This window comes from Pelophylax lessonae (assembly GCF_965119305.1).
Source record: "Pelophylax lessonae genome assembly, chromosome: 10".
Classification (NCBI taxonomy): domain Eukaryota; kingdom Metazoa; phylum Chordata; class Amphibia; order Anura; family Ranidae; genus Pelophylax; species Pelophylax lessonae.
Genome location: NC_138777.1, coordinates 72499231 through 72523010, shown reverse-complemented (window position 1 = coordinate 72523010; position 23780 = coordinate 72499231). Strand labels below are relative to the sequence as shown.

Below are 23780 nucleotides of genomic sequence, written 5' to 3'. Positions count from 1 at the left end.
AATGAAATGTATACTTTCCATTTGTGTAGCTGGTCCATCCCAAAAGTTTAGAGGGAGTATGCCGTTTTACTCACCAATTCCAGTTGCAGCTTGTCGGACATATGAAGCAATTTCTTGCAAACGTTTTCCTTCTTCAGCCAGAGCTCCAGCAATCTAATTAACAACAAAACATGTTAACATAATACCTAAAATTGCTCCCACTTGTGTTTGCTAATTTGAAATTAGCTAGTGCGCCATTTACACATCTGTACAACCTCTACACCTCTCTGACTAAGCATTTATTTGTATGTCTGCTACCACTGTACACTGAACAATTTTTCTCACCATGTTGTAAAACTGTAAAACAAAAATTGGTTCAGCTTACCTTATGAATCAAGACAATTCCACACAGGCCCCGCCTTCCAGCCTTGCTTGGTGAGATGAAAGCACAGTCATCTGCGATCACTACAATCTCCACTTCAATACCTTCCCGTTGTGTACGCTCTAGAGCCAAGCCAAAGTTCAGGCGATCCCCTGTGTAATTCTTCACCAGGAGCAGCACACCGGCTTGGAGGGAGAAAGGAATGGAGAAGACACATTAGGAAACTGAAATACAACAGGTAGTGTGCAAAATAGAAAAATAAAAACACAAACAAATACAAGCTAAAAGTAAAATACCAAATCAACCCAGACACAAATCACACATTAAAGCTGATATCTAGGTTTACTTTAACTTCAAAAAGTTTGTTTGCGCCAAGCTGGCCAACACAAATGATTTCCTTCACCAACATGATGCTACTGTGTGCGCTGTAGAAACTGTATGTAGCCCCAGCAAACAGCACTGTGTTCCAGGTGTGAGACAAGACCTTCCTGTCTCACACCCGAAACAAAAAAAGCATCAGGCTGAGAGGCACTCAGCCATTCATAGACAGCTTCTACCAAACTGTATGCGCAGTATAGTCAGTATAGGTTATGTATACACTCTTAAAGTGGTTCTAAAGCCTAAAAATGTTTTACCTTAATACATTCCTTGCATTAGGATAAAAAATGTTTAGGCATCAGTATCCCACCTCACCCCAAACCCCCTCCTCTTTACTTACTTGAGCCCTCATTCGATCCAGCGCTGTGTCTGTCTGCAGCTTTTTCTGCCTTTACTTCCTGGTCTCACCAGCTTTGCTGAGGCAGTGGGAGCCACTAACTCCTGCTGCTGTCAGTCAAAACCAGTGATGAGAAAGCAGGGGGTGGGACCACGTCCCACTGTCTGTATCCATGGACGTATACAACGTGGCCCAGGAGCGAGCCCGTACGAGTGCCCCCATAGAAAGAGTCTTTATACGGGAGCACTCCCAGAGGGGAGGAGCCAGGAGCACCAGCAGGGGACCTGAGAAGTAGAGCTTCGGGGCCACTGTGCAATTCCATTGCACAGAGCAGGCAAGATCAAACCTGTTTGTTATTTTTAAAAAATAAAAAAAATGCATTTACATTCACTTTAGGGCTGCAGAGGCCATTGTAAAGGCCCAGGTACAGATTGGCTGCAAATCTTTACCAGTTAATGTGCAGCTGCAGTCTGAAACATGATTATTGCTGAACAGTAGGGTTGTAAGTAAATACAACCTATATTGAAAGTGTTTGAGACGGGGAAGAGAAAAAGATAGGTATCCTCATTTTCTAAATGAAGATAGTAAAAAAAACAGGTGGAATCCAATTTATTTGCTATGAGCAAAACTTATGCTTTTTTAGTTTTTAGAAAATTAAGTTTATTGGTATCAGTGCTGGGACAAGGTCATCCAGAGCCCAGGGCAAACATGCCAAATTGCAACCCCCCTCCTCCCAAGATGTATGAGCATTATATGTGTGAGAATAACTCCCCCCCCCCCCCCCCCAAAAAAAAAAAAAAAACTGAGCACTAATCTGCATGCTTACCCCCCAGGTATAAATCCACCCCCCCTGCTGAAGTCCCCCCTCTCAGCACAAATCTTTGCTCCAACCAACACCCCCCCCCCCCCCCCCCCAGCTCAAATCATCTCATTTCCCATATGCCCCCAGCGCAAATCCATGCCTCCCAAAAAAAAAAAAAAATTCCCTCCTGCTAGTACAGCTCCTCTACCCCTCAACTTTCCCCTCTGAGCACAAATCCCCCCCCTCCTAATCCCCCTTGAGGCACAAATTCTCCCCAATCACCCATCCTAGCACAAATTCCCTCCCCCCAACCTCCTTGTGGTGCCGCCTCCCCCCCACCTCATATTATACCACAGTGCCCACCCCTTGTCCCAGCTCTGATTGGTATTGTACCAGAGGCCTAGGCATTAAATACCCAGTTCATAGTATAAGCAGCTTGCAAGATTTAGTAAAAAATGGTCAGACTGAGCAGCTTGATGAGCTTGCATATAGACAGTGGGACAACTTAGAAAAATAAGGCAGACAAAACCAGATATTTTTACCTGCTCCAGCAAGGGCCACTGTCCTGATTGCAGCTACAATGCTTCCAACTGGTGGTGATGTGAATACAGGACCAGCAATAACTCCAGTGAGCATTCCCCGACCAACATACCCTATTAAAATGAAGAGCAAGCAATAATATTAAGAATCAACAAGAAGCCAATGATATATTTATAATTATATAGTCCTGCGAGCAAACAAGATGTGTAAAAATTAATGCTGCAGGCACTCCATTTGGGGATATATTTATGTAAAATGACCTGCATGTGCTGGTTCATGCCCAGAGCCTCCACCAGACAGAAGCGCCACGCGTCCTTTTATATGACTGAGATCCGCTCGTAGTATGACACGATGACCTTTTAGCACCTTCAGGTCAGGATTGCAACTCGTGAGACCATTCAGAACATCATCAACACAGCCAGATACAGAGTTCAGGAGTTTCTTACTGACCTAACACAAAGAAGTAGATTATACTTATTATGGCAGGATAATGGACAATGTCCAAGTTACCGATGGTAATATGATTATGGTAAAACAGGTAATGGAATTGGAAAAGAATATGCATAAGACCAGACACTAAGGGAGAGATTTAGGCCCCTTTCACACAGGCGGACCGTTGAGATCCGCCTGTTCGTTTTATTGGCGGATCTGAACGGTCCCCCTGTCGGGGTTATTGGGGGTTGATTAAAATAATAATAGGTAAAAAGAAAAATGATTTTAAAAGCCATGTATATTTCATATTATGCATATAAGAGATTCTGAACAGGATGGCGTCCATCTTGTTTTTAAGGTGAAACAAAGTTCATATATATACTTGTTAAACAAAATGTCTCGTACAAGCTTACAAGAGAGCATAGAATTTCAACAATAGGGTCCTATACTTTCAGCAGACATTTCTATTTTCTTTTGTCTTAAATAAGCTTATACATTGACACCTCTATCAGATAACAGAAGTTAAGGGGATGGTAGTGTCAGTCTGTCTATAAGTATTTAACAATAGACAATGGCTCAGTGTTTTTCAGCATACATTTAAAGATGAACCATATAAGTTTTTATAGATACATTATCATATGTGAGAAGATATTAGCCATAATTATGTCATTATATTATGTAAGGCATATACATATATATTTAGGAATGTTATATCACATTTTGGGTTTATATTCTTACAATAGTAATCTTTCTTAGAATACATTATGTTTAAGTGTAGGACAGATGTATCTCGCCACTAATTACCTCATTTCAGAGAAGTTTGTGTCGTAAATATTCCAAACCTAGACTAGATGCCTGACAGTTATGTCAGAATCCAAATAAGTAATTGCTTTTCACTAGCCGACAGGTCAATAGGTCATCAGATAACAAATTGTTTTAATTATATTAAATACAAAATCTAATGAACGGTACAATACTGCCCTCTGGAGACGAAATACCAGGTGCAGTCTTGAGATATTTTGAGATATTCCAATATAAAAATATTATATTGTGTTAAATAATATAATTATTGAAATGGCATTACTTGCCAAGATGAATAATGGAAATACAGGTGGACATTTATGTATGTACTGGTAGTCTGGACAAAGTTTTATGTTGTGTTTTATGATTAATCTTACATATAGAGGTATCATCCTTAATTTTATTATACCAAGTTTTGGGTTAATTATCAAAAGAGGTGTGTCTCTGACCTCATCAGTTTAGGTATAGAATATCCCGACCAATAGGGATAATGTTTCATCCCTCTGGGTTTTACTTATGGTAATTTTTATAGCTCTTTGTTCTTACCATATAAAAGACCAACCCAGATGAGAGAGAGGATTACACTTTACACTACTGACAACACACCTCACACTTACACCACACACGCTATTACATTTTTCAAAAGACTCATCCAGACATACTCCCTGATCCACATCATTCATCTGAAACTTGGAGGAAACTCCTCCCTCACTGGCATCCATCTTAGGACTCCGGTAACACCATCTTAAGTGTGGTAATTATGCCTTGCTGTATTATTTGATTTTATTCAACAATTGTTTATTCTTTCCTTATATGTTTTATATTGCATATTTAAGGGTAATGAGATTACAATCCCAGCCGTATAAGCCATGGTATATTTTTCTCTAAAAAGCTGATTTTTGTTTTTATACATTTTTATTAATATCAGATTCAGTGCATTATTTGCAATTTTAAGTCTTCCGTTTTGCATGGCTTATTCTCATTCCTTCTGCAGTGGAATGACTTTGGGCCCTGTGATTCGCAGACCATTGTAGTCTGTTTATATAGAACATTAATTTATGGCTTATACTATACCTGGGAAGAAATGGTAATCTTACTTTGTTTTGTTTCACTTTGTTTTACTTTCACTTTCATTATTGAGCTAAACATCACATTGCATTGATTATTTGAAGTTAGTATTTTTGTTGTAGAGTTATCTTTTTGTGTCACTTCTTGTTTGATCATATATTGTGTTTGCATGTCTTGAGAATAAATATTTTTATATATATTCCACACTGTAGACTGTACTCACTAAGATTGGTATATGCTTTTAAAAAGAAATTAATCAATTAAAAAGAATTCTCGACACTGATTTATGGCAATAGGTGAAGACTCTCCTTTTTCACAGATCTTTGCTTATTAACCATAAATAAATACACTGCTATATTCAGAGCAGTATAAATATTCTGACATAAGTACGAGCGCAAGATATTTATTATTAAATATTCTTACACCCCCATGCATTCCTATGGGGCATCGGATGTCAGCGGAGACATGTCCGCTGACATCCGACCCGATCTGTCAAATCTTGACGGATGGAAACCCTATTTTCCATCCGTCCAGCGGATCGGATCAGGTGAGAACGGACCGACGGTCCATTCCCATCCGATTTCCCCCATAGAGATGCATGGGGAATTGACAGCTGTGTCTCCGCACACAGCGCTGAGACACAGCTGTCATCTTTCTGCTCAGCGGGGAATCGGCGGATCGATCCCCCGCTGAGAAAAGCGGAGTCCGTTTGACAGACACAGTGTGTGAAAGAGCCCTAACTAAAACTGGAACACTCAGTATCCAGTGCAGCTGTGCATGGTAGCCAATCAGCTTCTAACTTCAGCTTGTTTAATTAAGCTGGCACAATAAAACCTGGAAGTCGATTGGTTTCTACGTGAACCTTTACCAGATTTTGCCACTCCAGTTTTAGTAAATCTCCCCCCAAAGCTTCTACCACTGTAAAGATGACTTGTAAAGTGCATTTTAACATAAAATAGGTAAAGCAGCCATAGCGGAACAGGCATTGTATACAAAACAGAGAAACCTAAATAATGCAGTACAGGTTACAAACCTCCATATGAGCGCAAGATATTTATTATTAAATATTCTTACATATAATGGAGGCCCCAGCGAGATAATTATTGATTTCTTACATATGCCAATCATAAATATTGATCAGGTGACATAATCAATAACTTTAAAAAAAAAAAAAAAAAATTTTTTTTTTTGGAATTTTTTTTTAAATAATTATGAATGTTGATAGTAATGCCTTAAAAATGTCTACAGCAGGTAATTTTCATGCTGCCAACTCTGGCAAGGTGTGAATCCCTAGTGGTAATGCCACAACCCCAGTAGATTTGGCACAGATCATAAATGTGTGGAAACACCTCTCTGAGTCTGAAATGGTGGAGTATCATTGCGACTGGTGAGTATCTTTGCGACTGGTGAGTATCTTTGCGACTGGTGAGTGTCCTTGCGACTGGTGAGTATCTTTGCGACTGGTGAGTATCTTTGCGACTGGTGAGTATCTTTGCGACTGGTGAGTGTCCTTGCGACTGGTGAGTATCCTTGCGACTGGTGAGTATCCCTGCGACTGGTGAGTATCTTTGCGACTGGTGAGTATCATTGCGACTGGTGAGTATCTTTGCGACTGGTGAGTATCTTTGCGACTGGTGAGTGTCCTTGCGACTGGTGAGTATCTTTGCGACTGGTGAGTATCTTTGCGACTGGTGAGTATCATTGCGACTGGTGAGTATCCTTGCGACTGGTGAGTATCCTTGCGACTGGTGAGTATCCTTGCGACTGGTGAGTACCTTGTGACGGGTGAGTATCCTTGCAACTGGTGAGTATCCTTGCAACTGGTGAATATCCTTGCACTGGTGAGTATCCTTGCGACTGGTGAAGTAACTTGCGACTGGTGAGTATCTTGCGACTGGTGAGTATCTTTGCGACTGGTGAGTGTCCTTGCGACTGGTGAGTATCCTTGCGACTGGTGAGTATCCTTGCGACTGGTGAGTATCCTTGCGACTGGTGAGTATCTTTGCGACTGGTGAGTATCTTTGCGACTGGTGAGTATCATTGCGACTGGTGAGTAGCTTTGCGACTGGAAGTATCTTTGCGACTGGTGAGTGTCCTTGCGACTGGTGAGTATCTTTGCGACTGGTGAGTATCTTTGCGACTGGTGAGTATCTTGCGACGGGTGAGTATCCTTGCGACTGGTGAGTATCCTTGCGACTGGTGAGTATCCTTGCGACTGGTGAGTATCCTTGCGACTGGTGAGTATCCTTGCACTGGTGAGTACCCTTGCGACTGGTGAAGTAGCTTGCGACTGGTGAGTATCTTTGCGACTGGTGAGTATCTTTGCGACTGGTGAGTATCCTTGCGACTGGTGAGTATCTTGCGACTGGTGAGTATCTTGCGACTGGTGAGTATCTTGCGACTGGTGAGTATCTTGCGACTGGTGAGGATCCTTGCGACTGGTGAGGATCCTTGCGACTGGTGAGTATCTAGTGACTGGTGAGGGTATTAGCGACTGGTGGGTACCCCAGGTTTTGTACCAGGGAAGTTAGAGGTAGTGTAGGTAAGGAAGAGCAGGTCGTTAATATTATCCCCATAGAGTAGTGGGTAATAATGTCCGACAGGATTGGGGATGCCACTCAGTGCACTTCTTGCGGCATGTATGCGTTCCTTGATGAAACAATCGAGGACGAATACTGCTGTGCAAGATGTGAGCGACTTGTTGCTCTGGAAGCCCACATCGTGGATCTAGAGAACACAGTGACAAGACTGCGTGGCATCTACAACCTGAAAAGGAGCTTGGACATTACCCAGCAGGCGCTGGCAGGGGTCAGCATAGAGGAGGAAGGAATAGAGGAGACGCAAGCAGCAGAGGTACGCAGCTGGGTGACTGTTAGGAATGTTAGGGGGAGGAGAGTCAGGGAGGCCAGTCCTGAGTTGGTACACCCTAACATGTTTGCTGAGTTGCAGGTTGAGGGGGATATCAACTCAGGGGTGGCAGAGCTGGAGCATGCGCCCTCCCCCAGCTGCCAGGGGAGGGACGGCTCCAGGAAGAAGGGGGGCCGTAACGCAGGAAAGGTTAGACAGGTTGTGGTAGTTGGGGACTCAATTATCAAGAGGACAGAGAGGGAAATCTGTAAAAAAGATCTCGTGAACCGAACAGTTTGTTGTTTACCGGGCGCCCGAGTTCGGCACATCGCAGATCTGGCAGACAGATTGTTGGGCGGGGCTGGGGATGACCCAGCGGTCATGGTGCATGTGGGCACTAATGACAAAGTTAAAGGTAGGTGGAGGATCCTTAAGAACGATTTCAGGGACTTAGGTAATAGATTGAGGAAAAGGACCTCCAAGGTGGTTTTCTCTGAAATACTGCCTGTACCTCGAGCCACACAGGAGAGGCAGAAGGAGCTTAGGGAAGTTAACAAGTGGCTGAGGAATTGGTGTAGGAAGGAGGGGTTTGGGTTCCTGGAGAACTGGGCTGACTTCTCAGTCGGCTACCGGCTCTTTAGTAAGGATGGGCTGCACCTTAATGGGGACGGTACAGCTCTTTTGGGGAGAAAGATGGCCACCGAGTTGGAGGGGCTTTTAAACTAGGAGACGGGGGGGAGGGCTCAGAAGTAGAATCAGTCAGGAGGGAGCAGAGGACTGAAGGCAGTTGTAGGGTCAGCAGCGACAGTAGGTCAACATCAATTGGCGGGTCTGTGCGGGAGAACAGCAGACCAAACAGAAATAAACAAAACCGCCAATCACGTTTAACTTCCGTAAAACTAAGAGGGGTATATGCTAATGCCAGGAGCCTAGCTAATAAGATGGATGAGTTGGAAATGTTAGTACATGAGGAAGACATAGACCTTGTGGGAATAGCGGAGACTTGGTTCGACCCCTCACATGACTGGCTGGCCAATATCCAAGGGTATTCGGTGTACCGGAAGGACAGGGTTGGTAAAAGAGGGGGAGGGGTATGTCTCTATGTCAAGAACAATATAAAGGTGCTAGAAAGGAGTGACATTACGGATGGGATGAGCATGGATTTAGAATCTGTGTGGGTTGAACTCGATAGGGAAGAAGATAAGGGAAAAGTAGTTGTGGGGGTTTGCTATAGGCCACCTAACCAAGGGGAGGAGGTAGAGCTGGAATTTTTAGCACTAATAGGTAAAGCGGCAAAACTAGGATCAGTCATCATATTGGGGGACTTCAATTATCCCGACATTGACTGGGAAGAGGGGACTGCACACTCGCATAAGGCCCGGCTATTCACGGAAACCTTACAGGATAACTACATGTCGCAGTTGGTGGATTCCCCTACTAGAGAGAATGCTATCCTGGATCTATTGATCACTAATGACCCAGACATAATCTCGGAGGTAGGAGTCCAGGACAACCTGGGCTCTAGCGATCACAGGATGATCACATTTAGTATAAATAACAATATAAAAAGGCAAGTGGGGAACATAAGAACCCTAAACTTCAGAAGGGCAGACTTTCCAAAATTGTACTCATTGATGGAAAGGGTAAACTGGGACCAAACCCTGGGATCACTGACCACAGAGGAAAAATGGGAATGCTTTAGAACAATATTAAGCAAAGGCATCTTGCAGTGCATTCCTATGGGGAATAAATTTAGAAGAGACAAAGCCAAACCTGGCTGGCTAAACCGTAGCGTTAAAAAACTTATTAGGGGAAAAAAATTGGCCTTCAAGAAATATAAATCAGAGGGCACAGTATCGGCCTTCCAGCAATACAAGGAGGAAAATAAGAAGTGTAAACACGAAATCAAGATGGCTAAAATCAACTTTGAGAGACAAATAGCGGAGGATAGTAAAAAAAACCCAAAGAAATTCTTTAAATATATCAACAGCAAAAAAAACTAGGGCAGAGCATATTGCACACATAATTAACGATGATGGGAGGATGGTTACAGAGGACACTGAAAAAGCAACCGTGCTGAATTCTTTTTTCTCGTCAGTCTTTACGCAGGAAAAGGAAGGGTACACTGACCATGACTGTATGGTTAGTAGTAATACACAGGACTTGCCACTATGGCTAACAGAGGGGGAAATCAGGGAAAGACTGGATAAACTTAACACAAACAAATCACCAGGCCCGGATGGCGTACATCCGAGAGTGCTCAAGGAACTCAGTATGGTTATATCTAGACCACTGTTCCTGATCTTTGCTGACAGTATTAGGACAGGAGTTGTACCAGGGGATTGGAGGAAGGCTAACGTGATTCCGATATTCAAAAAGGGCCAGAGACATATCCCGGGAAATTATAGGCCTGTCAGTCTGACAGCAATAATATGTAAACTTTTGGAGGGGATGATAAGGGACTATATCGTAGAGTATGCTAAAGACAACAACATCATCAGTAGTAACCAGCACGGGTTTACAAATGGGCGTTCTTGTCAAACCAATCTCTTAGCATTCTACGAGGAAGTGAGCTGTGAGCTAGATAGGGGGAGACCAGTGGATGTGGTGTACTTGGATTTCGCTAAGGCGTTTGATACAGTTCCCCACAAGCGCTTAATTTATAAAATAAGGTCTGCAGGTATCGACAGCAGGGTTTGCTCTTGGATACGGAATTGGCTAAAAGGCCGTGTCCAAAGGGTAGTAATAAACAGCGCATACTCAGACTGGTCTGAGGTAGTAAGCGGGGTGCCCCAGGGCTCAGTCCTGGGACCAACCTTGTTCAATTTATTCATAAACAGCATTGAGGAAGGGATCAGTAGTTCGTTATCAGTTTTTGCAGATGACACAAAATTGGCCAGGGCAATAACTGCACAGCATGAAGCAGATATCCTACAGAATGACCTGGACAAAATTACGGAGTGGGCAACGACATGGCAAATGAGGTTTAATGTGGAGAAGTGTAAGGTTTTGCACTTGGGGACCAAAAACATAAAAACACAATACACGTTAGGAGGGGAACCCTTGGGGGAATCAAAAATGGAGAAAGATTTGGGAGTCTTAGTTGATGATAGATTAGGCAACAGCATGCAATGCCAAGCGGCAGCTTCCAAAGCCAACAGAATATTAGCATGCATAAAGAAAGGGATGTATTCCAGAGATAAGACTATAATCCTTCCACTTTATAAAACTCTGGTCCGACCGCATCTGGAGTATTCTGTCCAGTTCTGGTCGCCAGTCCTCAGGAGGGATGTGTTGGAGCTGGAGAAAGTCCAGAGAAGGGCAACTAAACTGATTAGGGGGTTGGAGGACCTTACCTATGAAGAGCGGCTGCAATCGCTCGATTTATTTTCCCTGGAGAAAAGACGTCTGAGAGGGGACATGATAGCAATTTATAAATATCTTAATGGGGATCTCAGCTTAGAAGAAAAGCTGTTCATTCGAAGGAATTGCATGAGGACTCGAGGACATACAATGCGATTAGAGGAGAAGCGTTTTAACCTCAGGCAACGTGGGGGGTTCTTTACTGTTAGGGCTACAAGATTGTGGAATTGTCTACCGCAAGAGGTGGTTTCTGCGGGTAGTATGGTGACTTTCAAAAGACTCTTAGACTTACATCTCAAGGATCAGGAGATTGAGGGCTATGTTAGATGATTACAGTCACACACACCTACACAGGTTGAACTGGATGGACTATTGTCTTTATTCAACCTCGCCTACTATGTAACTATGTAACTATGTAATATGTAAATGCTGGTTAGAGTCATATATCAAAATCCTCAGAAGTCGGGCCAAATATGGGCATCTGACATGGGTAGAGGACAACCTGTATGTATGAACTCACCAATAGCTTATCTAACACCAAAAGACATCGGGAAGTGTGATCACATACTTTTAGAGTCATGGCCAATCTTACTGTATCTTTATGAGGAACTGCACCAGAAGGCTCAGCAAAAAGGAGTTTAGTAAAGTTTCAATCTCCACTCCAAATAAATGAGAGTATGAGATTAGGAACCTCCTTGAGCAGGTGAAAGTAACCTCTATTGGGACACATCAGTTAAGAGAATGTAGCTTGAAACTGCAGAATGAAGTAGAACTGTGGCAGAAGTCTTATCAAGTAAGCTATAATGAAAGTAATCATGTGAAAGAGAAATGTAAATGATTAATGCAATATTTAGGAAGTTTTGAGCAAGGGAAAATGTTTTTCTAGCGGAAGTTGCCGAGTAATCAGCAGTGGAAAATTAAAAAAAAAAATAAATAATAATAAAAATGTAACAGTTCAAATTCATGACAGGAACTCATCAGTAAATACGTAAGAGAGTTCCATAAGTGTCATGGTGTCCATGCAATAAGGGTAATGTTAATTAGTCCTGCATTTTAAATATGATGTAATTATTCATAGACCCAGATATGATTCCCAGTCTGATGGTTATGACCCAGACAAAGGGGGGATAGTCAGGCAAAGAGTCCACATCCTACCCCAGCCATATTCCTAAAATAGGAGGGCAGAAATTGGGCAGCCATGCATAAATAAGTATGAGTCATATCAGGTCACTGCAAAAAGACTAGCACCCCTAAAAAGACACCATACACCTCCAGAATTTAAAAAGTTTTAAAAAGAGTACTGTGCTGATTTTGTCATGAAAAGGTCCTTAAACATTATTGATTACCCTGAGGCCTATGAAAACAACTGTCTGTGTTGTGCCTGCAGGATGTCATTTAAAAGTCAGCCCATACAAAACCTTAATGCTGCTAGAGCTGTTATCTAAAATTTAAAATGTACACAACACCAAAGCCCCATTGAAATTTTTTTTTCTGCTGTACTCAAAAGTGCTTAACATCCTTCAATGAAGGAGCTGAGTACAACCATCAGGAATTTAAATCCCTGTGCTTTGATGCATTGCCCATGTACATAATAATAATATGTTTGGCAAAGGAGCAAGTTATGCCACCTAGGCCCCAAGGGGAACACCGGATACCTTAAGGAGGACACCGGACATCCCATTAACAAGGGGGGGGGGGGACACCCACAAATAAATAGGGATTTGCCCCATCTTAGGGATCCCCAAAATCCTTGGGAAAATCAAGTGACATTAAGGCCCAGACCTCACGCCAGAACCGCGTAACTGGTTCTGATGGGGATCTGTCCCATATGTCTGAACCCGAGAGATATAGGCACCGCAGGAGGCGGAGCCAATAATTCAACTCTGTAAAGTTTTCAGCAGAGTAGAAGCCAAGTTGGATCGGCTGATCACTTGGTTCACTTTGGGCACTGCAGCCCAGAATTAAAACAATTCCTCTTTAGGAACAAATCCTGTGGCCAGCCAAAGGCCACAAAATCCTTAAATGCCCAAATGGCAGGAATCAGAAGGGATACACTGAGTAGAGGCATAGGATACAGAGGTGCTAACACCATTTTATTCCAGGTCACAGCATTGAGGATCCTGAAATCCCTGCCAGGGGGGGGATCTTGGTTGTAGATACTAACTACCCTCCTATTTTTCAGTGGTCACTTCATCCCTCTGACTCAAACAGGTCGCTTAAAGCGGACACATTTCAAAACAATCGCCTATGATGGTGATACCAAGGAGGATCAAACCCTAATGACGTAATGCAGTCAAGAAGTTAAAGGTTGTATACGGTAACCAAGAAGGAATCCTCAATGCCAGGTAGTTTGTTGTCTACAATAAATTGCATTGATGCCCCAAAGGGGGAGATATTATATTTTTTCCCTAAGTAGTAGGTAAACTTTAAACAAAGTATTGTATTACTATACAATTGTCCAATGTGTAGTATCCATGGCGATGGATACATCTCCATGTTAATAAGCCCCAGAAGTCAGTCGCCCTAGGAAAGGTCGCATATATAGTCTCACATTCCCTGGTGTCATAAAAGGACTGATCACACGGTGGATTAAAGGAGAACTCTGAGAAAGCTTAGGGTACCAACATCGCATTGAAATGTCAATTGATAAGAATGTATATTCATACTGTATGTTTCATCCAATAGGAGGAGATTAACCTCCCATGCCAGGTCGTTGATTGGTACAGACGGTGATGTTTGCCAAAGACACAGCAATCGGATGGGTCATCTCTCCCTAGAGCACAGCTCAGGACGGAACCCCTCATTGCATCAGGTCCCTCTTCAGGAATCAAGCTGCGAGACGCCCCAGATTCTTGTTGACGGAAAGGAAGATTTGTTTCAACAGATCTTTGTGCATTTGATCTGAGGAAATCCATTGAGAGAAATCACACTACCTCCTGTTTTCAGTTGAAGGAGATGTGAGAATGGTGCATTGCACATATGAGCAAACCTCAGTCTGGGTGTATGACACTCTAGACCATGCTGAAACCATTCATTATCCAACCAATATCCAAGGTTGAACGTCCAAACAGATTTCTCAGATTCCTGATTGCCAACGTTGTTTTACTGCGCTTTGAATGGTAGTTGCTAATGCCATTGCAGCAGTTAATTTCTGTCTCCATCAAGACTTTACAAGCTGATGTTGCAGATTTTCAGGAACATTTGTGTTTCTTTACCAGGAGATCAGAATTCAAAGAGACTAATAAGGAACAGTTTGTGACATAGCTAACACTAGCAAAGTCGCTACGAACTGACATTTTGAACTTTTTTTTTTCTCAATTTTTTTTTTATCGCTTTACTTAAAAGTTATGAACAATTCCCAATATGAACTATTCTCTTACAAAAAGAGAACAAGACATTTTTTTTTTTTTTTTACTACTCCTTAAAAAGCTTTCTTTCCAGATAGGCCTAAGTTGCTCACTTGTCTACTGGGAAGAAAGGGGGGATATGTCGGGGTTATTGGGGGTTGATTAAAATAATAATAGGTAAAAAGAAAAATGATTTTAAAAGCCATGTATATTTCATATTATGCATATAAGAGATTCTGAACAGGATGGCGTCCATCTTGTTTTTAAGGTGAAACAAAGTTCATATATATACTTGTTAAACAAAATGTCTCGTACAAGCTTACAAGAGAGCATAGAATTTCAACAATAGGGTCCTATACTTTCAGCAGACATTTCTATTTTCTTTTGTCTTAAATAAGCTTATACATTGACACCTCTATCAGATAACAGAAGTTAAGGGGATGGTAGTGTCAGTCTGTCTATAAGTATTTAACAATAGACAATGGCTCAGTGTTTTTCAGCATACATTTAAAGATGAACCATATAAGTTTTTATAGATACATTATCATATGTGAGAAGATATTAGCCATAATTATGTCATTATATTATGTAAGGCATATACATATATATTTAGGAATGTTATATCACATTTTGGGTTTATATTCTTACAATAGTAATCTTTCTTAGAATACATTATGTTTAAGTGTAGGACAGATGTATCTCGCCACTAATTACCTCATTTCAGAGAAGTTTGTGTCGTAAATATTCCAAACCTAGACTAGATGCCTGACAGTTATGTCAGAATCCAAATAAGTAATTGCTTTTCACTAGCCGACAGGTCAATAGGTCATCAGATAACAAATTGTTTTAATTATATTAAATACAAAATCTAATGAACGGTACAATACTGCCCTCTGGAGACGAAATACCAGGTGCAGTCTTGAGATATTTTGAGATATTCCAATATAAAAATATTATATTGTGTTAAATAATATAATTATTGAAATGGCATTACTTGCCAAGATGAATAATGGAAATACAGGTGGACATTTATGTATGTACTGGTAGTCTGGACAAAGTTTTATGTTGTGTTTTATGATTAATCTTACATATAGAGGTATCATCCTTAATTTTATTATACCAAGTTTTGGGTTAATTATCAAAAGAGGTGTGTCTCTGACCTCATCAGTTTAGGTATAGAATATCCCGACCAATAGGGATAATGTTTCATCCCTCTGGGTTTTACTTATGGTAATTTTTATAGCTCTTTGTTCTTACCATATAAAAGACCAACCCAGATGAGAGAGAGGATTACACTTTACACTACTGACAACACACCTCACACTTACACCACACACGCTATTACATTTTTCAAAAGACTCATCCAGACATACTCCCTGATCCACATCATTCATCTGAAACTTGGAGGAAACTCCTCCCTCACTGGCATCCATCTTAGGACTCCGGTAACACCATCTTAAGTGTGGTAATTATGCCTTGCTGTATTATTTGATTTTATTCAACAATTGTTTATTCTTTCCTTATATGTTTTATATTGCATATTTAAGGGTAATGAGATTACAATCCCAGCCGTATAAGCCATGGTATATTTTTCTCTAAAAAGCTGATTTTTGTTTTTATACATTTTTATTAATATCAGATTCAGTGCATTATTTGCAATTTTAAGTCTTCCGTTTTGCATGGCTTATTCTCATTCCTTCTGCAGTGGAATGACTTTGGGCCCTGTGATTCGCAGACCATTGTAGTCTGTTTATATAGAACATTAATTTATGGCTTATACTATACCTGGGAAGAAATGGTAATCTTACTTTGTTTTGTTTCACTTTGTTTTACTTTCACTTTCATTATTGAGCTAAACATCACATTGCATTGATTATTTGAAGTTAGTATTTTTGTTGTAGAGTTATCTTTTTGTGTCACTTCTTGTTTGATCATATATTGTGTTTGCATGTCTTGAGAATAAATATTTTTATATATATTCCACACTGTAGACTGTACTCACTAAGATTGGTATATGCTTTTAAAAAGAAATTAATCAATTAAAAAGAATTCTCGACACTGATTTATGGCAATAGGTGAAGACTCTCCTTTTTCACAGATCTTTGCTTATTAACCATAAATAAATACACTGCTATATTCAGAGCAGTATAAATATTCTGACATAAGTACGAGCGCAAGATATTTATTATTAAATATTCTTACACCCCCATGCATTCCTATGGGGCATCGGATGTCAGCGGAGACATGTCCGCTGACATCCGACCCGATCTGTCAAATCTTGACGGATGGAAACCCTATTTTCCATCCGTCCAGCGGATCGGATCAGGTGAGAACGGACCGACGGTCCATTCCCATCCGATTTCCCCCATAGAGATGCATGGGGAATTGACAGCTGTGTCTCCGCACACAGCGCTGAGACACAGCTGTCATCTTTCTGCTCAGCGGGGAATCGGCGGATCGATCCCCCGCTGAGAAAAGCGGAGTCCGTTTGACAGACACAGTGTGTGAAAGAGCCCTAACTAAAACTGGAACACTCAGTATCCAGTGCAGCTGTGCATGGTAGCCAATCAGCTTCTAACTTCAGCTTGTTTAATTAAGCTGGCACAATAAAACCTGGAAGTCGATTGGTTTCTACGTGAACCTTTACCAGATTTTGCCACTCCAGTTTTAGTAAATCTCCCCCCAAAGCTTCTACCACTGTAAAGATGACTTGTAAAGTGCATTTTAACATAAAATAGGTAAAGCAGCCATAGCGGAACAGGCATTGTATACAAAACAGAGAAACCTAAATAATGCAGTACAGGTTACAAACCTCCATATTTCTAGGGTCCGTTAGGTAGGTCTGGTATAATCTGTAATAACAGATACAAAAGAGACCATATAACATAATTAATATCACATAATATAATTTACAGTATAACATCACATATTAGGGATAGACCGATTATCGGCAAGGCAGATATATCGGGGGCCGATATGCACTTTCCCCGATATATTGGTATCGGCCCCGGAAGTGGCCAATATTTTTGTGACGTCATTCTGCCTTCTTAGGCCACCTCCCTCGCCTTGGACAGCCTTGTCTGGAGTTGGGACTAGTCTCGCGGGAGTGTATCACAGCCATACATCCACCCACAGCAGCCCGGGGCCAGCCAGCCACCCACATCCACAGGCCCTGTACCAGCCAGCCAGCCACAGGCACTGTACCAGCGGAGCCAGCCACAGGCACTGTACCAGCGGAGCCAGCCAGCCACCCACAGGCCCTGTACCAGTGAGCCAGCCAGCCACCCACAGGCCCTGTACCAGCGAGCCAGCCAGCCACCCACAGGCCCTGTACCAGCGAGCCAGCCAGCCACCCACAGGCCCTGTACCAGCGTGCCAGCCAGCCACCCACAGGCCCTGTACCAGCGAGCCAGCCAGCCACCCACAGGCCCTGTACCAGCCAGCCAGCCACCCACAGGCCCTGTACCAGCCAGCCACCCACAGGCCCTGTACTAGCCAGCCAGCCACCCACAGGCCCTGTACCAGCCAGCCAGCCACCCACAGGTCCTGTACCAGCCACCCACAGACCCTGTGCCATCCAGCCACCCACCAACCACAGGGTGCCAGACAGCCAGCCAGCCACCCACCACAGGGTGCCAGACAGCCACCCACAGGCACTGTACTAGCCAGCCACCCACAGCCCCTGTGCCAGCCACCCACCACAGGGTGCCAGCCAGCCACCCACCACAGGGTGCCAGCCAGCCACCCACCACAGGTTGCCAGCCACCACAGGGTGCCAGCCAGCCACCCACCACAGGGTACCAGCAAGCCAGCCATTAAGCATTAAATAAAAATTAACATGTTCAGTATCAGATTTGTGTCAAAAATTGTCTTTATTTTTCAAAACTTTAAATGTACAAAATATCGGCCGATACCGATATGTTGTGACCAAAATATCGGTATCGGCCCTGAAAAAAACATATCATAAATACACACACACAGTATACATTAGATCTCTTAGATTGTAAGTTCCAACGAGCAGGGCCCTCTGATTCCAAATTGTATTAACTGTAATGTCGTCCTGAATTTTGTAAAGCACTGCGCAAACTGTTGGCGCTATATCAATCCTGTATAAGAATATAACAATATACACAGTATACATTAACGACCTTAAAGAAGGGGGTAAAGCCCAAAAGCTTGTCCTGAAAATGTGGGTGTTAGCGCCCCACATTTGTGGCCGTACACAATTGTTCTGTATACATTAACTGAACTCTCAAAGCACAAGAAGCAAATTACCATGATACTTATGCGGGGCAGAGAGCAGAATGCACAGTGACATGGGACTAGCAGTTCAGGTTGCACAGTTACAGGGGACTGAGATCATAATGCACAGTGACAGAAAGCAGAATACACGGTAACAGGAAAATTAGTGACACATGAGAATGCATGGTGACAGGGGGCAGAGGGTAGAATACCCAGTGACACAGGACTGACAGATCATAATGCTCAGTGACAGGGGGCTGACAAATCATAATGCCCAATCACAGGGAGGGCAGAATACATGGTAACATGGAAATGAAAGATCAGAATGTACAGTAACAGGGGACTAGCAGTTCAGGTTGCACAGTGACAGGGGGCTGACAGGTCAGAATGCCCAGTGACAGGGAGGGCAAAATACACAATAACATGGAAATTAAAGATCATAATGCACAGTAACATGAAAATTACACATCTGAATGCACAGTGACAGGGGGCTGACGGATCAGAATGCACAGTGACAGGGAGGGCTGAATACACAGTAACATGGAAATGAAAAATCAGAATGCACAGTACCAGGGAACTAGCAGTTCAGGTTGCACAATGACAGGGGACAGATATTATAATGCACAGTGTCAGAGAGCAGAATATACAGTAAGATGGATATGACACATCAGAATGCCCAGTGACAGGGGGCAGAGAGCAGAATACACAGTGACATGGAAATAAAAGATCAGAATGCACAGTGACAGGGAACTAGCAGTTCAGGTTGCACAATGACAGGGGGCTGAGAGCAGAATGCACAGTGACATGGAAATGACACATCAGAATGCACAGTGACAGGGGGCAGAGAGCAGAATACATAGTGGCACAGGAGGACTGACAGATCCAAATGCACAGTGACATGGGAATAGCAGTTCAGGTTTCACAGTGACAGGGGACTGAGATCATAATGCACAGTGACAGAGAGCAGAATACACAGTAACATGGAAATGACTGATCTGAATGCACAGTGACAAGGGACTGAGAGCCTAATACACAGTGACAGGGGACTGGCAGATCACAATGTACAGTGACAGGGGACTGGCAGATCACAATGTACAGTGACAGGGGACTGGCAGATCACAATGTACAGTGACAAGGGACTGAGAGCCTAATACACAGTGACAGGGGACTGGCAGATCACAATGTACAGTGACAGGGGACTGAGAGCCTAATACACAGTGACAGGGGACTGAGAGCCTAATACACAGTGACAGGGGACTGAGAGCCTAATACACAGTGACAAGGGACTGAGAGCCTAATACACAGTGACAAGGGACTGAGAGCCTAATACACAGTGACAAGGGACTGAGAGCCTAATACACAGTGACAAGGGACTGAGAGCCTAATACACAGTGACAAGGGACTGAGAGCCTAATACACAGTGACAGGGGACTGGCAGATCAGAATGTACAGTGACAGGGGACTGGCAGATCAGAATATACAGTGACAGGGGACTGGCAGATCACAATGTACAGTGACAGGGGACTGGCAGATCACAATGTACAGTGACAGAGGACTGGCAGATCACAATGTACAGTGACAGAGGACTGGCAGATCACAATGTACAGTGACAGGGGACTGGCAGATCACAATGTACAGTGACAGGGGGCTGGCAGATCAGAATATACAGTGACAGGGGACTGGCAGATCAGAATGTACAGTGACAGGGGACTGGCAGATCACAATGTACAGTGACAGGGGACTGGCAGATCACAATGTACAGTGACAGAGGACTGGCAGATCACAATGTACAGTGACAGAGGACTGGCAGATCACAATGTACAGTGACAGGGGACTGGCAGATCACAATGTACAGTGACAGGGGACTGGCAGATCACAATGTACAGTGACAGAGGACTGGCAGATCACAATGTACAGTGACAGGGGACTGGCAGATCACAATGTACAGTGACAGGGGACTGGCAGATCACAATGTACAGTGACAGGGGACTGGCAGATCAGAATATACAGTGACAGGGGACTGGCAGATCAGAATGTACAGTGACAGAGGACTGGCAGATGACAATGTACAGTGACAGGGGACTGGCAGATCAGAATGTACAGTGACAGGGGACTGGCAGATCAGAATGTACAGTGACAGGGGACTGGCAGATCACAATGTACAGTGACAGGGGACTGGCAGATCACAATGTACAGTGACAGGGGACTGGCAGATCAGAATATACAGTGACAGGGGACTGGCAGATCACAATGTACAGTGACAGGGGACTGGCAGATCACAATGTACAGTGACAGGGGACTGGCAGATCACAATGTACAGTGACAGGGGACTGGCAGATCACAATGTACAGTGACAGGGGACTGGCAGATCAGAATGTACAGTGACAGGGGACTGGCAGATCAGAATATACAGTGACAGGGGACTGGCAGATCAGAATGTACAGTGACAGGGGACTGGCAGATCACAATGTACAGTGACAGGGGGCTGGCAGATCACAATGTACAGTGACAGGGGACTGGCAGATCAGAATATACAGTGACAGGGGACTGGCAGATCAGAATATACAGTGACAGGGGACTGGCAGATCACAATGTACAGTGACAGGGGACTGGCAGATCACAATGTACAGTGACAGGGGACTGGCAGATCACAATGTACAGTGACAGAGGACTGGCAGATCACAATGTAGAGTGACAGAGGACTGGCAGATCACAATGTACAGTGACAGGGGACTGGCAGATCACAATGTACAGTGACGGGGGACTGGCAGATCACAATGTACAGTGACAGAGGACTGGCAGATCACAATGTACAGTGACAGGGGACTGGCAGATCACAATGTACAGTGACAGGGGACTGGCAGATCACAATGTACAGTGACAGGGGACTGGCAGATCACAATGTACAGTGACAGGGGGCTGGCAGATCAGAATATACAGTGACAGGGGACTGGCAGATCAGAATGTACAGTGACAGGGGACTGGCAGATCACAATGTACAGTGACAGGGGACTGGCAGATCAGAATGTACAGTGACAGGGGACTGGCAGATCACAATGTACAGTGACAGGGGGCTGGCAGATCAGAATATACAGTGACAGGGGACTGGCAGATCAGAATGTACAGTGACAGGGGACTGGCAGATCACAATGTACAGTGACAGGGGACTGGCAGATCAGAATGTACAGTGACAGGGGACTGGCAGATCACAATGTACAGTGACAGGGGACTGGCAGATCAGAATGTACAGTGACAGGGGACTGGCAGATCAGAATATACAGTGACAGGGGACTGGCAGATCAGAATGTACAGTGACAGAGGACTGGCAGATCACAATGTACAGTGACAGAGGACTGGCAGATGACAATGTACAGTGACAGGGGACTGGCAGATCACAATGTACAGCGACAGGGGACTGAGGGCAGAATACTCAGTAACAGAGGACTGACAGTTTAGTTTGGCAGTGAGAGGAGACTGGCAGCACACAGGCTGCACAATGACTTTAGGAAGACAAAGTAATCCATGCATGCAGGAGGTATAAGATAGACTGACATAAACTGTGACAGCATTGAATAGGCTGCAGAGAGACATAAGGTGTAATCACAAAATGTATTCAGCACAAGATGCCTTGTGACAAGGGGTGCCTCAGTAGAAGATGCACAGCGCCAAGAAGCCCATAAACAGAATATACAGCAATACAAAGATTTAAACCCTGGCTACACAGTGGCAGAAGTCTATGAGGGCTGAAGCACAAAAGCTATAAATACACAAATGCAAAGGAGACAAAACTTACTGAACAGAGTTAAAAAAGATCACATTCAAAAATGGGAAACTTCTGTGAATCAGCAATTGCTGAGGAACTTTATACCTGGGTCAGAGTATGAAAATTTAACCACGTGACAGTAAGACTGGCCAAGAGTTGCGTAACTGTCTACAGTGCATTCTGGGTTGCTTACAAAGACCTTCAGAAAAAGGCATATTTGAATGCTAAATAAAAGCTAATAAAAGAAAAAAAGCGATCAATTGTCAGTTTGATTATGCAGCCGTACAATCTCATACATAGCTATATCTAGGGGTGTTTTCATATGTCCTACAAAACGTGTAACTCATTGGAAGCTGGGTGCAGGAAAAAATTGCTTTTGTCTGCAGTTTGTTTCTGTTTGTCACCTTTGATACTTGGATTTATTAATCTTTAATTAGTCATTGATAGCATATTTGATCCACACATAACTACCAACGTTTTCTATTTTTGTTATTTATTTATTTTTTAAATGTTTTCTATTTAAAGTGAAATACAAAAATGAGTGTGAACCTGTCTCCAGGCTATGCATACTAAAGCAGTAAGAGCATTTGAAACCCAGCCCTTATTCACCTCTGTAGCCATAGGCATTGTGGAGAAATTAAAGAGGAGCTTCAGTCAGGCGAAAATTAAAATTCAGCAGCTACAAAAACTGTAGCTGCTGACTTTTATAAAACACACACTCACCTGTCCAAGGATCCAGCATTGTCTTCATCCGGAGCGGTTTCTTCACCAGTCTTCAGTCCCTGGCACTGGCGTGTTAACTGTGGGCATCTGGTTGTGACTATTTGCAGCGTTATATCTGGCTGCCCACTGCGCAAGCGCAAGTTTCACTTTGTGACTAGTCCTGCAGCCTTCTGGGTCTTGATGGTTGCAGGCAGGCAGGTTGGGGGGTACTTCTGCTTAGATTGCCTAGGCCATCTGAGTAATGGTGGGAGCGCGTACCTGTAAAAGCAAAGTACATACCTCCCCTTTTGGGTGAAATTCCGCATTAATCTTTAAAGTTCACAACAGAACCACAGAAATGTTAGCTTTTTTCTACGTGAGCCAATCTTGGCAGTCTGTCAGCCTTCTATTGTGAACAAACAGTAGTTGTTTCTATGCCAGCCTGATACATTCTGCTGGAGAGCTTGGGCTGTGAATAACAGACTTGCTGGCTGGATTACCAGATGAAAATAGAGGAAATAAAGCATAAAAATGAAACTAATGCAGCCACCACATTACTGTTTTAACCACTTGCCGACCACCCGTCGCATATATACTGCGGTAGGCTGGCTCGGCTGCGTGAATCGCCATTCCTGTACGGCAATCCGCGGGAGCGTTCCTGGGGGCGAGCGCGCACTGCCACTGGCGTGCTTTTGCCCCCACTAGGCAGCAGGGATTTCGATCTACGGGACCAGCGGCACCAATTGCCACCGGCCATCCGTGATCGCTCCCTGCTGAGAGAGAAGTTAACACAGCTG

The 23780-nt window shown here is 43.4% G+C and overlaps 1 protein-coding gene across 1 annotated transcript in view; it reads right to left on the bottom strand.

Moving 5' to 3' along the window:
- TKFC (triokinase and FMN cyclase) overlaps positions 1-17124 on the bottom strand; it is a 30539-nt gene extending 13415 nt beyond the window's left edge. Inside the window, exons 1-5 of the mRNA XM_082271092.1 lie at positions 17089-17124; positions 2679-2868; positions 2421-2531; positions 365-546; positions 75-153 (exon numbers count right to left, since the gene is read on the bottom strand). Coding sequence (XP_082127218.1) covers positions 75-153; positions 365-546; positions 2421-2531; positions 2679-2868; positions 17089-17094 — 568 coding nt within the window. The 5' untranslated portion in view covers positions 17095-17124. The remainder of the gene's footprint in view (positions 1-74; positions 154-364; positions 547-2420; positions 2532-2678; positions 2869-17088) is intronic.
- Positions 17125-23780: the final 6656 nt, after the last annotated feature.